General features: G+C 40.7%; 1 protein-coding gene across 1 annotated transcript in view; it reads right to left on the bottom strand.

Moving 5' to 3' along the window:
• Positions 1-18905, bottom strand: part of SORCS3 (sortilin related VPS10 domain containing receptor 3) — a 627364-nt gene that overhangs the window by 45882 nt on the left and 562577 nt on the right. The window contains exons 15-19 of the mRNA XM_055352055.2: positions 18245-18362; positions 17104-17237; positions 7099-7212; positions 3741-3912; positions 1232-1418 (exon numbers count right to left, since the gene is read on the bottom strand). Coding sequence (XP_055208030.2) covers positions 1232-1418; positions 3741-3912; positions 7099-7212; positions 17104-17237; positions 18245-18362 — 725 coding nt within the window. The remainder of the gene's footprint in view (positions 1-1231; positions 1419-3740; positions 3913-7098; positions 7213-17103; positions 17238-18244; positions 18363-18905) is intronic.

Below are 18905 nucleotides of genomic sequence, written 5' to 3'. Positions count from 1 at the left end.
GGGTGTTTTTTGTATGTTTACTATTACAAAAGCCCCACGAGGCAAGGTAGCAGTCAGAATTAAGTCATTTTAAAATTGGAGTTCAGGAGATTGAGAGATGAAATCATTTATCTCATGGCCATGTAGCCTGGCATTTTTAGGGACATGACTGAGCTACATAATCCAGGTCTCCTCTCACACATCCCTTACCACTTTTGGTCCCTTTACTGGCATTGTGACTGGAGAGCCAGGAGACTAGCTAGCTTACTGTTTTCCAGGGACCTCTTAAGGTGTAGCTTGTTTATACAATAGAGTTGATGCCATCACTGAGTTGTTAATAGGAGGGTGCTCCTTGTTTTCACTTAGACTCTTTCAGAACTTATGATTTTCACCATATGTAGCAAATTACCTGGAAACTATTGTGGGGTATGTAAGTAAGAACCATGGAAGTCCTTAGACCCACGAATATCACTGATACACATGTAGGAAACCAATCCCAGCCCCAAGACAACATTTCCTCGACCCGACATCCTAAAATCACAATATTAAGGTTTCAGTTTACATGCATAAAATTCTAGAATAGAAAATACACAAAATGTATCCAGCACAAATGAAATATTTTGGAACACCAACTGTTCTTTTGGTTTGTGCCAAGCAACAGCCAATAGCAATGAAATAGATTCTAGCACAACAAAATATTTTTGGAGAGTTCTTAGAACTGTCAAAACAGAATGAACTTGCAGTAACCTTGTATGTAAAAATTAATTTTGTGTGTGTGTTTAGTTCTAAATTAAAAATATCTAAACGTGTTTCTTTAATCCTTCTCTGGCTCTTACAACACAAATAACAGTTGACTTTGATTTGTGCAGTCTTCATTCATAATAGATTGAGAATGAGCCGGAGACTATCAACCAGATGGCTTGTTTCTATCTTTTTCATTTTGAGGATTCTCCAAAAGGAAGAGAGGAGACTTTTACCTGAATGTGTGTGCATGCACACATTTATATCAGAGCAGAGTGGTGCTGAAAAGGAGGGCCCAGTTGGTAATATGTTATCCGAACTTCAAAATAATTAATCTCTTTCAGTACCATAAAACTCAGAAACACAGATGAGTACATATCTCCACCATTTGGTTTGGGTAATTGTAGTAGTCACACTGAACCTGGGCTCAGCTCTGAATTTTAGGAAGTCTGAACAGAGCAAGTTGCCAACTGGGAACAAAGGGAAAACGGGGCTGGTGCCTCCTACTTACAAACCACATGCAGGAAGAGGACAGCTGTGTCTGAGCCAAGGTTGTTCTCTGCATAGGCTGTCACCTGGAAGATCCCCGCACTCTTATACACGTGCTTGATGCCGTCCTCGATGGGGCTGAAGTTTGCGTAGGACACAGCAATCCCATCCCCAAAGTCAAGCTGGATGTTTGTCCTTTGTAGATCACCCTGCAAGATGGCATAGCAGACGGGTCAATTTACTTGGTCCAGCCAGACTCCTATCTGATGCTTCCTCCTGTTGCTTCAGCATCAACCTCTGATGACCCATAGTCTTTCCCAAAGGGCTGAAACACCTGCAACACAATGATCACACTCCTATCTGATCCGCAGGGTACTACGGGCAGGCACTATGGACCTATTGTCCTCATCGCCCAAGCTCGGGGCAACCTGAGTTGGTATGACACTGACAATAGTGGGCAAGGTAGACCCTCTGTAAAGTTCTGAAGGGAAGCCAAGGGTTTCACTGACTCCCTCACATACATAGTTTAATTCTCCTTTTGTGTCATAATAATAATTGCAATCATAGTAGCAGCTAATAGTTACCGAGGTTTTTTTTATTAGTGCCAAGCAAGTAGTCTCCTCATAATTCCATATTATAGAAAGCATTTTTGTCCCCATTTGTCTGGGGACAAAAATAAGTAGTTAGACCAAAGTTTCATAGTGAGTACAGGAAGACCAGGTTCCAGACCCAGTCTGGTTTCAATAATAATGCCCTCAGTTGCCACGCTATAGTTGTAATTGCTCCTATTTTGAGTATTTGCTATGTTACCAGAATTATGCTACTCACTTAATACATATTATATAACGCCATCTGCAAAACAACAGCAGGGATAGGATGGCGATTCCCATTCTACAGATGAATACTGCATACCACCCCAAATTATACCCTTGTTCTCTTATCCTTGGACTTCCCTAAATCTACTTAAGCCTCCTCTTCCCTGAAGCCTTTTCAGATTGTCCCAGTTCACAGATATCTCTGTCTCTTGGAAAGAGCTCTCTGTGTACTACCTGGTAACATGATGCCAATGATTCAGGTGAATGCATCTCACCACCCCAAGCCAACATTTAGCTTCTTAAGGGCCTATGCTGAACCTCATTCTTCTTGGTCCCCACCCCCCAACCCCACCATTATATTGGGCCAACACTTTGGATCAACACAATGCACTTGACCACAAAACAAAGATCCTATATGAAGAACAGCATTGCTCTGTTCATATATGAAGATGAGTGATAGAATAAAGAGAGAAATACATCATTTTGGAATTATGAGCCAATCCTTCTGCCCAGTGAATGTGCACTGATCACAGTTTCACTTTCCATTTCTTCCCCCTTGGCAGCCCAGATGTGAATGAAATATTGATAGGTACTCTCTTGCCCCCCACACAATGTCAACTATCCTTGAGTTTATGAATATAAATTAAAGTGGAAATGAACTGGAGGCAATTCAAATGGATAAGATCGTGGCTCTTCACACCCATTGAAGAGAAGGTTTTTATAGCTGTGGTCCTGGAAACTCCCTAGTGGAAATGTGATAATGACCTCCTCTGAATCTTAAAGTCCTTTAATTCAAGCACCTGCTGTGAGTGAAGGCTGAGAAATCTGTCAACCCAGGATAAGGAACCTTCACCACCCTGTCCAGTGAGCTCCTGACTTTTAAAGGTTTCTGAAGTGCTCATACTTGTGAAAAAAAAGACTCCTGGCCTGTTTTGCCTTCTTTCCAAGATCTCAAGAGCACAGAGCAATTTGCATATAAATTTAGAGGGCTGTGTCAATCAAGCAAGCCTTCCTGCTCTACCACTGAGCAAAGAGTGCCTAAAATGCCCTAGTATAGGAAGCAATTCAACAGCTTATAAAAGAAGCAGACAACAGAGATATTCCCATACTGGAATCAATGTATGTAGTCTGATTTTACTGCCCAGATTTCAGAAGACACTAAAAAAGTGAAAGAATACAGCATCTAGCTGATAGAAAAGCAACTAATACAACATTCTTTATAAAGATGACTTTAAAGGATTTCAATAATCTTCCCCATCCTCATGCTCATACTTTCAAGGCCTTGTGAAAGCTTTGTGGGCTTTTCTAATCAGTGGGATTAAGGGTCAGAATAAAGCAAAAGAGGCTCCTAAAAGCAATAGATAAAATTCACATTTCCTTCCTCTGGCCAAGTTTACAGTTTATGGTCTTATGGTAATAAATATTCTCTCAGCAAAGCAGACTTTAATGGAGACCCTGAAGAATATATCCAGATCTGCATGCTCCAGAGGCAAGTGAGCTCCCACTGTGGACTGGGTCTTTATTGTGGGATAAAGGGAGGAGGGTCAGTAAATACCCTAAGCCCTCTTTCACCCTTGTCTGTCTTCTTTCCAGAAATTTCAGCTTCTCACCATTGACTTTGGTGCAGGGGTCTGTGGGAATGTAAGATCTTCTTCTTCCCTTCTGGGAATGGTCTGGTTGGGAGTTCTGACCTCAGAGACCCAGTTGAGCACCTACCTCCTCCATGAGGATGATGAAAGTTGCATTGTGCCCCTGCTCTGCCACCAGCCGCCCATCGGTCGTCACCACATGGAGGCCCCGAGGGGCTTTTCCAGGGCACATCTGGGCCTTGGCGGTGTACTTCTCCCTTAGCCCATCTGTGCAGTTGTTGGACACAATCCGCCGATACCTAAGTAGAATTGACAATTGATAGTGGTTTGTGTTGATTGTGTTGTTGTTGCTGTTGTATGTGTGTGTGTGTGTGTTATAAAGGGAATGTAAGAGAGCAAGAGCAAAACAGGTGCTTCACACAGCGGCCCCTGGAAACCAAGTCTCAAAACGACAGTCATTTACGAAGCTGAACAAGTGCTGAGGACCTGCTATCCCTCCATCTTGGTAAGAGTAGCTCCTTAAACGTTATTATTGATCCTACCTGGTGAGCCACAGATTGGATCAGTGTCTAAACCAGACAAGAAAAATCAATGTCTGACTCACACAACAAAAGAGGAGGCAGACTCATTGGACTAGGGAAGTGGGAAAAGCAGGTGCTTCTACTTGTGAGGGACAGACCTGTTTCTATCTCCCAGAGGCCATCTCCAGCTTTCTCTGTACCAGAAAGCAGGTAGAACATCAGACTTTTTCTAACTCTGATTAATCAGGAGGCTGATTCCTATCTTCCCTATTCCTCTAGGGCATCATTCCTTCCCCTAATGCCTAATAGCCCTTTCTGCGGAGCCACTGGGCTCTTTCAGAGCACATTTTTTTTTCTCCTTGCTAATATTTCATTTGCCACTCAGCATAAACTCCAGATTAGAAGCACAGATTTGAAACTCCTATTCAATCTCACTATCCCGCTATGTAAAATTATCTTATAGAGGAGGTCGGCATGGGAAAATCACCTGACAAAGTACTGTGACCTTCTGTGACAAGGACATCATTATGTACAATGACACCATGTCATCTTCCTTGCCCACCAACCCCAGCATATGAAGTCAAGCCAAGAGCTTTCCTACAACCCTGATCTGCATGATGGGCATATTTCCAGGCACATGACCATCTATAAGGCTGCACTGAAAAAACAAATGTTCTGGTAAAAAAACCACATGAAAGAAACACACCACCATTATGACCATCACCACCATCATCACCAGCAGCATTATTATCACCATCATCATCACCATTACATGCCCATTACATTTTGTCTTCTTTCACTCACTATGTCAAGAATAATTAACAAATCCATCTATGTTGCCTTCCTATGGTGGTTTCAAAAACAGAGAAATTTATAAGTCTTTTTGAATGATATTAGTCTTCCATCATACCTGACATTTTCCCTGGGTACCCCCTGCCACCCCACTGCTGAACTATACCTCCATTCAGGGATCCCAGGGGTTATTAAGCTAATGTTGTATGTCACTACTGTCTCAGATCAAATTATGATATATTTTCTTGCATATATACATCTTTTTTGTCAACTGAGCTTATAATGGGTCTAAAGTTATTCTGGTTAACATAGCACCACTTGTCCATACGGTAGCCAATATGGTAGCTCACCTTGTGGCTACTGAGCACTTGAAATATCATTAGTGTGACAGTTGAAATGATAATATTTTGGAAATTTTGGGTTAAAGAAAACATTATGAAAATTAATATCACCTTATCTTTTACATTTTTAATGTGGCTACCAGAAAATCTGAAATTACATATATGCCTCATATTATAGTTAATTTGGTCATCACTGGTCCAGACAGTCAAGATTTGTAATCAATTTATACTTTCTCAGGATGCATAGTTACAAGACACTCAGTTTTTACTGATGATAGGTATTTCAGTGGGTACCATGTCCTAACACAAACTTGATATCATCTACTCTTCTTTTTCAGCCTCAACTGGCCATTAACTCAAGCTGGTTGATGATTTGTAAACATAAGCCAACATTTACACAATCTGGAGGTATTGGTAGACATCTGTAGCATATTTGTTTTCTTTTGTTTAAATTGCCATTCCCTTTCATTCTCCTGAATTATTTTGTTAGTTATTTGGGATTTTGGCATACCTAAGTTGCTTAAAATGTGGTCTACCTACACATGTCACATGATCCTATGAAATGCTTTAATTCAATTCTTTTATAATTCTGTTTTAACCTGCAATCACATTCAGCTTAGGCCCTGGCTGGGAATTTGGCGACCCAGCTAATAACTTGTGCGCATAATACTCCCTTTCCTCAAACTTCCTGGCACTTTGTTCTCTGACACCACAATCTCTTTAAGTTCATGCTGTTGGATCTGCAACTTGAATGCCTTAAGTCCCTAAACTAGACTCCTACAATTAAATAACAGCAAAGATCCTTGAGCCTTAGCTCAGGCTCCAGGAATAGCCCTCCCAGAACTAAATAGTTGGCATGCATTTCAGAGTATCTCAGACCAGTCAGCACTTCTTTTTCATCATATTTTTTCCTTTGTTGACATCAGTTAGGTAGATAGGACTCAACCCATCTACCTAACTGATTATGTTACAACTAGCTATGACAAAAGCATCAAGAAGATGAATAACTTGACTGAGACGACAGAAGATCCATTGGGAGAGTTAAGACTGGCATCCAGAACAACTCTGGTCCAGGGACCAGCAATATCGACATCACATCGGAGCTCACAGAAAGGAAAAATTTCCCCGCCACCCCAGATCTCCCAAATCAGAAGCTGCATTTTAAAAAGATCCCCAGATGATTGACAGGCACATTAACATTTGAGAGGTGCTGCCTTAGACCACCCATCCACTTGCGAAATCCGTTCTTGGTTACAGAGGCAGCAAAGGAAAGGGCAAGACAACAAATCTTCAAGAAAATGTTTTGCAAGCATGCGAAAGAGTAACTAATACATGAACAAAGAGATAAACACACACGTAATTTGAGAATTCCTGAAAGGGGTCCTTGACATTTTTATTCCAGGAATTCCTAGAATGGAACTTTTGAATTTTCATTTTGAGTTTTCAGCATCAGTGTCAGAGAGTTTCAGTTCATCTTTCACTAGAGAGTAGCGTAATATCTGCACATCACTTGTATGAATTTAATTCACTTGAGTGTCAAGGAATAAGACTACATGACCTTCCAGAAGAGAAGGATTAACCAAAACAGTAACTATGGTCTATCATAAGCAAATATTCAAAGGTATTGAAATCTGGTTGATCAGAAATCTCTTCTGATGCTCCCCAAATAGATACTCTCAGCTAAAGAACTCCTCACTTCCCCTCAAATGCCATTTGTTATAAACAGACTCCATCTTCACTCCATTGTATTCGATAGCAATGCATTTCCTTTGGTCCTAGTTTAGAGAAACAGGAAAACAGGGAGCTGAGTTCCTGTAGGTGTTTTACTTACCCAGTGCTGTTAAGGTAGCTTTGACCAAGGCTGCAGTCCTTTGATGGGGATGCTGGATTGTACCAGAAAGCTGGGACACACTGGCTCTCCCCATGTCTCTCATACCCATAGTCACTGTCAGGAAAATGAATATTGCATAGTAGTATATATGTACAAACGCTAAAATAACCGCAGGCACACACAAACATATACATGTCCCTATTGCCATCCAGAAAGTCATAACGCATTGTTTTAAATATCCCCAGTGAGGGCAAATATTCATATTTTGAAAATGAACTTTTAGCTTTATAAATAATTCCATATCATTTGGAGTCCAGTCAACAGGACAAAATAGCAACTTAGCAAATAGAAATTCTAGGTTTAAAAAGGTATTGATATAAATAATGTGGCAGGTACATTGGCTTGGGAGTAAATGTGGAGGATGCTGTTAAAAGTACATTTTAAGTCACAGTAGAATTATTGAAATAAGTATATGACAACAAAGACAATGACTCACCCTCTCTGAAACAAGTATATACATGTCCATTCACATGGACACATAGAGCCATTCAAACTTTTCCTGACGAGATAAAACAAAGTCCCCTATTTCCCTAAAAATAAAATAAAACTACACTGTAGCTCTTTTTGTGCGTTTCTTTAAAATCCTAGCCATAATAAAATGAAGAAAGAAAGTCCGCTACGATTTCTTTCCCCTCTTCTCCCTGATGCAAAATGGGAAAGTAACAGAGCAGTGTAGAAAAGGAGGTCCCCTATCTGAAGTCCAAACAGTGCTTCCCTACTTCTTGGAGTTTCAAAAGACTCCTGGGTGTGTAAATATCAAAGTAGAAGAACAATAAAGTAGGTAGAAGGTATTATTGCTCTTGTAGCCAACCAGAGATCATTGAGGGTAGCTTCACTTGGCTGAATTCATGTTTCTAAGCTAAGCATCTTAGGGTTTTCTGAAACCCACCGATGGGGCAAAATAAACTGAACATATAAATATTAATCATTAAGTGTTAATAAAACATGAAGCAGCAGAAAAGAAGTTGCTTTCTCAGAACCCACAACTCCTTTCTTTTTCTGCTTCCTGTATATTCTTTGAGCCAAGATTTTGTGGAAGTCCAATGAAAACAGAGGCAAATTTTCTGTGTGTATATCTACAATAGGAATGAAGGGGAGAGAGGACTAAAAATTTAAATTTAATTCCACATCTATTTACAACTCACTATGTGCCCTGCCCTGTAAAATAATAATAATAATAAAAAAAAACTTAAAAAGGTGTGACAATCCCTGTCCTCAAAGGGTTTTCAGTCTTTGGGGGAGAGAGATACAGCATACCCCAAACATGGCTAAAGAACAGAATAAAACCATATGCAACACAGCACTAAACAGTAGAGCTAAGAAGAACCAATTGATTAATGAGATCGTACACAATATCTTCCGAGTCCGACCCCACCCCACCTTCTTACCTATCTTCTCATCATACTCTTAACTGAACACTTCTAGCCAGCCTTTTCAACCCTCTTTATCTTTTTGTATGTAATCCCTCAGGCTTGAAGCATTCCACTTTTTTCTATGTTTGGTAGTTTCCTACTTATCCTTCTTTAATATCTAGGTCATAGAAGGCCATCGCTGGTTCCCCAGACAAAATCTCTGGGGTCATAACCTGTTGGTAACTATAAGTGGAAGCTACAAAAGAGCAGGGATAATTTTCAGTTTTTGTTTGTTTGTTTGTTTTTGGCCAATATGAATTTAGAACTGTACCTAGGACATTTCAGGCATTAAATATTTATTGGGTAAATGAATTCCAATTACATTAGAAAGCAATTGCAGCTGGGCACAGTGGTTCATACCTGTAATCCCAGTACTTTGGGAGGCCGAGACGGGTGGATCATCTGAGGTCAGGAGTTTGAGACCAGCCTGGCCAACATGGTGAAACCCCGTCTCTACTAAAAATACACAAAAATTCACCAGGCATGGTGGCAGGAGCCTGTAATCCCAGCTACTTGGGAGGCTTGGAAGGAGAATCGCTTGAACCCAGGAGGTGGAGGTTACAGTGAACCAAGACCGCACCACTGCACTCCAGCCTGGGCAACAAGAGCGAAACTCCGTCTCAAAAGAAAAAAAAATTATCCCATTGCATTACGTGATTGCATTACATCTATCTCTGCAGGAAGACTGTGGGCCCATAACTGATGCTACAGTGTGGACTGCAGAGAGTAGCCCCAAGTGCCCAATAGATTCCTGCGGAGTTAACGTGACAAGAATCATGGATTTCTACATAGAAAGGTGGAACTTGAGATCAGTCTTATATTGGCACGTTTAAATGAAGCTGGAAGGAAGGAAGGAGAAAGAGACACTTCTGCCAAGTAAATGTTTTGGTCAAGGCTTCTGATTAACTACTGGAGATCTCAGTCTGACAGTTCGTATGGACTCAGTGTTGTGCCAGCTTGTAAATAGCCCATGAGAGCTCACAGTTAACATCTCAGGAATTTTGCAAGCTAATTAATGGTTGTTAAACCCACTATTAAAAATGAAATTGTATGAAATTTCAATTACATAAATTATATTACAAAGATAATACTTACAGCATACATTCTTGATTGCTATATTTTATTATATATAATATATATTATATAAAAATATTCTATCATTCTATTGTCCATGCTACTGAGGTGCTTTACATCCATGTATCTGTATGGTGGGAATATTATATAATGTTATGGTACTAGCTATCTCTCCCCAGTTCTGCATTCACTCATGTCAGGTTGGTAGTTTGAAATCTGCCATGATGGGAATATGTATGATGATCAGCAGATACCATTAATCAGGGAGTATTAATTTGTTAGTTCCCAGAGAGCCAGCAGTTAAATATTTACAAGCACACCACTGGATCTCTTATTTCCCTTTTTTTTCTTTCCTCTCTGAGACAGAGTCTCACTCTGTCACCCAGGCTGGAGTGCAGTGACGCGATCTCAGCTCACTGAAACCTCCGCCTCCCAGGTTCAAGTGATTCTCCTGCCTCAGCCTCCAGAGTAGCTGGGATTACAGGCACCCACCACTATGCCCAGTTAATTTTTGTATTTTTAGTAGAGACGGGGTTTCGCCGTTTGGCCAGGCTGGTCTCAAACTCCTTACCTCAAGTGATCTGCCCACCTCAGCCTCCCAAAGTACTGGGATTATAGGCGTGAGCCCATGTTCCTGGCCTGAATTATTTATTTCTAAGCATTTTTTATCTGTGGAAATATTGGGCTGTGGTGTATCCTTACTACTTATCAAAAATTCTCCAGTTGTTTTCTGAGGTAAATCTATTGAACGTCCTACTAACCCTAGGGATTACTGGTAATCTATGAATGAAGGGTGCTCTCTCTCAAGCAATTTTAAGAATGAAAGAAACATCTTAATGGTCTTTGCTAAATATAACCGTGTTTAGCAGTTCTGTTCAGCTCTGCTACCTGTCAGCAATGCAGTAATTTTAAAAGGTGCACCAGGCATGTTGCTTTGCCCCAAAGAGTAAAAGAATTTCATTAATATTTAACAACATTAGTGGAAACTGGCTGCCTCCAAGCTGTAGACTTCTTCATTAATTTCTCCTAAATGTATATTAAAATATCTCATACAGCCCAACCTCCTTCCCAGCTCCGAAGTCTGCATGATTTAGACAAACAAGCAGCTCCAGCTGTTTCTCCAGCTTCCTAGGGAAAGGCATTTTTCCGTTGAATTGTGAGGTTTGGACAGAATGCACCAGAAAGTTTGATTTGCCTCGGGGAAGTCTACTGCTGCAGATTCTGCAAACACACACACATTTTCCTTCAAGAAATAAGTCACCTCTATGTCTTTCTCAACTATAACAGCTTTAGAAGTTCTAAAACTTTTTCATTTCCAGGAACCTGTATGTCTTCCAAATCCCATCCAGGGAAAAAGGCTTAGATTCTAAAGGAGGGATAGCCAGGACAGTTTAGAAATAATAATAATAATAATAATAATAATAATAATAATAATAATAAACCTCTGCATGCCAAAATAGGAAGGGATACTTTTATTCTTGGATCCAGTCTCCTAAGTTGGTAGACTGGAAAAGAAAAGCAAAAAGAGGAGAAATGACTTTGCCAAAGATTGTACATAGCTGACAGTGGCAGAGGTGATAATGGAGACTCCTGATCCCTGTTCAGCATGAGTCCAATCCCACAGGGCACCCACTGGCTCATTAAGGAGGGCCCTAGTCCCCAGGAATGACATTCTGAGACTCTTGGAGCCAACCAAGAAGTCATGGTCTCTTCCAGACAAGCTGCAGGGGCTCTCAGACCACTCATAGCCATATCACAGCCTCCCTGATTCCCATTTCTCCATCCTCCCATCTGCCAGTTGAGATTCCAGTACTAGTGATCTACAGGCACCCTGTTCCACTTCAGCAGGCAGGATAGCATGGTAGGTTTGGGATTAGGCAGATAGAGGTTCTTGGTAGGCATGGAGTGAGCACTCAACAAACACAAGCAGGCCCAACAGCAACAAAAACAATGGATTAATCATTAACATCATCATTTAGCTAAGACATAAGCCCAAATACAGTCTCAAAGAAAAATTACAATTATATCCCAACTATTTCAGAAAATGCTTGGAAAATCCAACAATCATTCCTCAAATATTTCTCCTAATCTAATGTTTTCTTTAGGTTTATGTTTTCTTAGTCTGTTATTTATTTCTTTGAAGTACTGCCTATTTTCCTTTTCTTCCTCAGCAGGAAGTCTACATAGTCCCACCACCACCTCCTGCAGGAAGCCTTCCATGATTACTTCAGTTCACAGTGATCTTTTTGTTCTCTGTGTTTTGTGTATCTATAGCACATACAGTCAGAACCAGTGCTGTTCAATAGAACTTTCTATGATAAGAGAAATATTTTATATTAAGCTAATATGGTAGCCCCTAACTAGTGCAATGAAGGAATAACATTTTTTATTTCATTTTAACTCAAATAACCACATGTGACTATGATAGCTTTGGACCATAAAATTCAGCATTTAATTATACTCATTATTTTCTGCTATGCCTTCTTTTAGTGCAATAACTCTTTTGTATATTTTATAAATTTTGTATATTTTGTAAATAACAATGTTGTTTATTGTCTTGTTTATCCTCTGACTTGTCCACTGTGGAAACACATCCTTGCTTGTGCTCCATAGGCAGAGTACTCAAGCTTACTCTGGGGAACCACTAGATTAATGTACTTCGGATACATCTGAATGTATGTGCTGTGACACCCTCAAATCTCCTCCCCTGTCTTCTACATCACCACTCAATAAACTTGCTTTGTGGATGTAGTGCCACATGGGACATGGAGGTAGCCAGTAATACATACTAAGACTCAGGACTCTGAAGTCAGAATAATATTATCCTGAGTGAATTACTTAACATCTCTGTGTTCCATTCCTTTATCTGTAAAATGTCTGTAATAGCAGACTCTCCTTCTGGGAATCCATTGAGAAGACTAAGATAATTCATCTCACAGATGTGGTAAAACATCTGCTTACATAGTAGGGGCTCAGTAAAGTTTTTGTCGAGTGAGAAGTTAGATGAATGAGTGAAAGAAAAGAACTCCTGGGCATAATAATCTCTGGTTCAACCTGGTTTCTCACTGAACAAGTGAATTCAGGTCTCCTGGAGGGCTACTCCCTCTCAAGAGCCCTCGTGTGACTTTACAGGAGCCCCCTCTTGCACCTTTTCTGACTGCCTGCTGGTCTCTAACAATCTTTACTCTCAATAAGGATTTGTTCCTGGTCCTTCTCCAGCGCCATGATGGAGGTTGCTGCAAAGTGGCTCTCTAGGGTACGCTTGAGGCTGGTGGATTTATGAGGCTCTTATGTTGAAACATCAATCTTTATGCAGAATTCATACTTATTACTGATACTCGCTCTGGAGAAAGTTGTGGAAGTGAATGTTTTGCTACAAATAAATATTCTGAGAATCTAGAAAACCTCCTCTTTTCTTGCAGAGGAGGGACAGAGGTAGAAAATATCTTCCCTCTGTGAATCCAGGTTGCATTCCTCAATTCTTCCACCAAAGTGAAGACATTTAATTCATCCTTCCCAGCCTTTACTCTTCCCTCCCAAATTGATTGAACTAGGTGATACCCTCTCTCTGCTGTCTCTGAGGCTTGAACTTTTCCTAGATCAATCAAATGAATCTGCCCTGATTTGGCCTAGGGAAACATCTAAATGGACTGTGCATGATAATCACTGGTACTAACTGCACTGGGTATTTCAGATGCCTTAGCTAATAATACTTCCTGCTAGAGAGGACCACTGAGAAGGGGACAAGGCTATATGCCGTATGCTGATTTCTAGCATTAGCATTAAAGACCAGCAAACAGACAAACTGTATTTGTTGGAAAAACTGTATCTTTTAACAAATCACTATGCTTATTGAAGTTAAAAACAAGAAGACAATTTCAAATATTCAGTCTCATTGTCCCCCCAAAAATCACTGTAAATAATTCAGAAATTTCAGTAATCAAAAACAACTTCTCCCCTAATCAGTAGTAGTATAAAAAACTTTCTAGGTCATGTGATTTTTTTTTGTTTGTTTGTGTTCTGAGATTATGACCACAAACCGAGCATCTGGCCTTGTCTACTTCTCTACTTTACTCAAGTGGTTCTCTATATTCTTTTTAATATGAGGTGTGATTGGCTATAAAAATGCAAACATACACCACCTTATATATCAAAAAAAATTCTATAAAATATCTTTGGAGACCATACACCTATTATGATTCTAGTACCAATGGTCAAAACTACTTCAGCGGAAATTGTTTTAGTGTTGAGGAAACATTCTACCTTATATTTCATCAACAGCAGTAAACCCAAGTCCTTTGGGGATGAGTTTTAATTTTAGAGTAAGTAAACTTGGAAACTTTATTTTTTTCTGAAGCAAAATGAATCCAAAATAATAAAGACTTGTTTGATTTCTTGAGAAATGGCAGGGTGTAGAGGAGAGAATGTGGAATTTAACTAAATCTGCACTTGAACCCCAGCTCATTCTCTCCCAGGGATGTAACCTTGATCAAGTAACCTATATCCAAGACGTTTCTTCTCATTAAAAGGCAATAATAAAGATCCTGACATTACAGCGTCTTGGATCCACATGGTACCTCTACCACTGCAAGTATGAGAACCACAGAAGGCCGTGTAAAGGCTCCCCCTCACCTCTCCCACCATGCTTTATTTATAGATGGATTCTGACAGCACTCCCTAAAGAAGGGTTCAGAAATACTTTGAGCAATGCCACCAGTACTGAAGTAAATGGATAAGACCCCAAGATACTACTCTGAAAACAGTGCTTATTTGGATGTATAAGCTTTGGTTTACTTCCAAAAATACCATAGGGACCACTTAACCCTAGGGTGTAAGAATAACAACAGCAGCAACAGCAGCAGCAATAGCTAGCCTATGTTGTATTTCTATGTTATACATCAGTAGGATAAATGCCTTATCTATATTAATGATGTATATTAATATATGAATTCATTTATTCTTCCTTAGGACCCAATGAGGTAGATGTCATGTATTTTTATTTTGCAGCTATAGAGATGAAGTCACAAAGATTAAGAAAACTTGCCAAGGTCAAAAACTGTGACTATCAGTGCTAGAATTTTTGCCCAGACCAGTAAATGTTAATGGAATTACTGATGAGAAAATATTTTACAGTTCTTATTTCTTCTCACTTGTGATGCTACCCTACAATGGGTGAGGGTCTATTATGGCACACAGAGACACAGGAGAATATGTATCATGACAAATTCAAAGACAGTGTGCCTCAATGGAGTTAGTCTGCAGAAGGACACAAGGAAGCCTGAAATTAATATTCTGAATATTCAGGTTGACATCAATATGTCCCAAGCCATAATTTTGAGTGGCCTACTGCACTCATTGCTGTGACTGTTTTTGCTTAATTGTGATTAATAATTGAAAATATTTTTCACAATGTGAAAATATACTTTGTTGCCAAGGGCTCAAAATGGTCACAGAAAGGACTCTGCTAGTCAAACTTAAATTACATTTAGTATATCTCATTTTCATGAATTTCACTGAAGCCATGCTTTCCTAGGCATGAGTTTAAGGATAAAGAACAGGTGGAGAGCAGAGTCACTCCTCTGGCTTCCAGTTATATTCCTAGCAGAAAGTGGGAAACAAAGGATCGTTCCTAGTACAAATCAAGCTAAAAAACCAGCTGGATGAAATGAGGCTGGAAGGATTGAGGCTGCCATTCAGGGGCAGCTGCTCTGTGCCCACTTGGACTTACTTTGACTATTTGATGCCAGAGAAGCCCAAATGCAGCTCCATCATTGCCCTGCCCCTCCCAAGTTTAGAGGCCAATGCCCAAGCCCTTAGTTTTGTCTTTTAACAAAGACAAAGCTGAGATGGGCTACCAAAATAATCAAATTGAACTTTAGCTTTTTATTGTGATGCAGAGGAAGAATTCATCCAGCTGGGATCAGAGTGCTACGTATCCATTCCCAGAATTGGGGAGGTTTTTGACCCTCCTAAAAGGAACAATGTTCAGAAACATGCTACAACTCTTTATTGAATGTTTACCGCAGGCCAGGCTCTGTGGATGCAGAAACAAGGAAAGTCTAGAACTCCTGCATTCCCAGCACTTACATTCTACTGGAGAGATAGGTGATAGTAGAACAATCAAAAACACGTTCATTTTGTACGGCAATTAATACTAAGGAGATAATAAAACAGGGATATGCTAGACTGTGCCAGGGTATAGGTGAGATTAGGTGGTCTCAGAAGGCATTTCTGAGAAGCTGATATTTTTGCTGAGACATGAGTGACTCAAAGGTGCCGGCCATACTAAGATTTGGAAGAAATTCTTGCATTTTCTGCTCCCTCTGCTAGGAATGAGCCAGGATTAATAAAGGTGCAGGAGGTGGTAATGTGGTTGCAATACAGTGAATGAGGTAAGAACAGTAAGGAATTTCGACATAAAGGTAATTGCAGGGCTAAATTACCTACAATGGAGGAAACTAAGGAAAGAAGATTAGGTTTTAAGTGAGGGGGAAGATATTGGAGTATTCTAAGTGTAGTAGTGATAAGATATGGTTTGAGTTTTTAAAATACCATCTCGGTTGCTGTGAAGAGAATGAATTTTAAGTGACAAGGGTGGACGTGGAGAGAGTTCGATTCCTGGAGTGATACAGACAACTGAGAGATGGAAAGAAGTGATTTGACTTAGAATGTGTTTTGAGGGTAGAAACTGCAAGGACTTGCAGATGGCCTGGATCTGACAGTGAAAGAAAAGGAGAAACCAAACCCTTCTGGCAACTGAGTGGATAGCTGTGTGTTTTATTGAAATTAGAAAAACTGGGCAAGGGACTCCTTCCAATGAAGGGGATTCAAGAAAAGCTTTGCTTTGGCTGCCTTAAGTTTGATATCCCTGATAGTGAATCAAGAGGAGATGAATGCTGAGTAGATAGCCAGAAACATATGTGTCCAACCAAGAGAAGGGGGAGGCCAGGGCTAGAGGTAAATATTTGGAAATTTGGGAGTAATTGTCTATAGGTGAGATTTGAATTTCATTAAGTGAGATTTAAGGTTGTTCTCCATTGCTGTTATTAGGGGGAGAAAAAGGAAATAAGAGAGAGGTCACGTGGAAGAGCACAGTGAGAGAGCATGTGGCTGGAGGCAACAGCAAGGCAGTAGCTCTCTAACCTCTGTCAATGCCCAGCACAACTTCTCCAGTAGTTTCCAATGCAGCTGCTCAGTGTAGATGAGAAGAAGCCTCCCGAGAGATGCTGCTCTGATAGAGCAGTGACTCTCTCTGTGAAAATGCCTCAGCCTGTCCTCCTTCCAGGAATGCAGACTTCCCATCTGGCCCAGTAACTGGGATGGTTGGGCCCACAGGCCAGCAGATACACCTCCTATCTCTGGGTCGTGCTTCCTCTCCTAACTTCATCTTCACCCCACCCCACCCCACAGACAGGTGAAGACCTGGTTGGAATTGGTAATGAAATGCCAAACAACTCACCACTCGAAGTCCCAATTGGCACAGACACAGGGTTCTGAGACCACTGATCCTGAATGGTCTCGGCCCAGGGCACACTGAGCTCCTGGCTTACGTTTCTTGAATATTTTCCTTTCTCCCATGACACAAGGCTCTCCCTTAGAGAGAAATTCCATAGTGTGAGAGACAGAAAAACAAAAAGGTGGTGAAATAAACCAGTTGTCAACAAGAAGCATTAGCCTGTTCATTCTCATTTAGGTACTTCATGTAGCAGTCTCATTCTCAGTAATGATCCAGGAGTTTCAAGAATAAAAGTGCTAATCTTTTACTACCACATAAAAAGAACGTTATGGAAGGTGGGCCCACTTCTACCCTCCACCCACCCAAGCCAGTGATGTCTACATCATCCCGTTTCTGCTCCACCTCCATAGAGAATGTAAGGACTCCAGGCATCTTTGCAGACCACCAGGTACATTTGCCTAAATGGCTTCAGTAGCAATTCTAGTGGAAAGGAGCCCATTTCTGGCACATTTTTCACATTGTCTTCAGAGGGAAATTGAAGTTGACCCAAAATGTTCCTTCTCTATGATAAACGACCATGCCCAAATCTTAATTCCCAGTCAAGAACAAAGAAAGGAGAAGTTGATACAAATTACAAGGACCCAGTGGTTCTGAAGAATGCAGAAGTCTGCCTATTTCTCACAGCAGTAAACATCTACCATTGCTAGACCTACCCACCCTGACACCCTTTCTCAGTGGACCTGTTCCCAGTGCTCTGGGTCCCTTATTTCAGGCTAGTCTGAGATATGCTCTCACCCTCCACATTGGCAGATAAAATGAGCAACTCTTGGAGGCCTTCTAGCTGTAAAAAGCTCATTTCTCCATGGATAGAGCTAAAACCCCAGGTTATCATCATCACCTTTCCCCCAGGCAGCTCAGTGACCTCAATTAGTAGATAGGATCCCAGGGTGCGAGATAGTTCCTAAATATCATCTGGCCCTACTGGACCTGAGTGTGTTTCACCCTTTTCTCCAAATCCACACCCACATCCTCAGATGACCCACTACCTTCCTCCCCTAAATAGGAAGGCTCAGATAAGACCCAACCGGGCTTGCACCAGCTCCTCCTCCTCAAAGCCAGCACTCCACCTCCCTGGGGTGTGTACCTGATTGAGCAGGTGCCAGGTCTGATAGTCCTCCTTGGTGCAATGCCGGCTGAAGATAGATTTGTAGTCCACTTTCACCAATTGCCATTCGGAGCGGAGGCTGAAGTGGCCAAAAACTCTAAGTGTTTAGGGGAGGAGTGGGAGACACAAGTGGAGAAAGTCCCATAGTCAGTCACTAATGCACAGAAACTGGGAAGGAGATAGAGATTCACTGCAGCCTGGACTTTAGTTATTCTTCCAAAGTGAGTTCCTTGAGGGCCATTGAGGAGAAAGCCCACTATCCATACAATTCAATCAACTAGCATGTCATTCACAGTGGGTTTTAAATCAACCATTTTTTAAATTGCAAAAGTAATATATGTCTATTATAGGAAGCATTTAAAATATAGAAAGCCCAGTAAAGAAAAAAAATTGGGACCAGTAGTCCCAAACTCAACACCCATATAAAACCCCTGTTCAGATTTAGATACACAGCCTTCCCATTTCTCCTTAATGCAAGCACTGGCATTTTGCCTACCCATGTCCACGGACAGGGACTCAGTTTCCTCATCTGTAAAGTGGATTGTAAGTATATGTGTTGGGGTAGAAGGAATGAATTTGCTAATTTAAAGTACAACTTTGCCAACTGCAAAGTCCTAGTTGAATTTAAGTGTGTTAGTTG

Source organism: Gorilla gorilla, chromosome 8 (assembly GCF_029281585.2).
Source record: "Gorilla gorilla gorilla isolate KB3781 chromosome 8, NHGRI_mGorGor1-v2.1_pri, whole genome shotgun sequence".
Taxonomy (NCBI): domain Eukaryota; kingdom Metazoa; phylum Chordata; class Mammalia; order Primates; family Hominidae; genus Gorilla; species Gorilla gorilla.
This window is presented reverse-complemented; position numbering and strand designations above follow the sequence as displayed.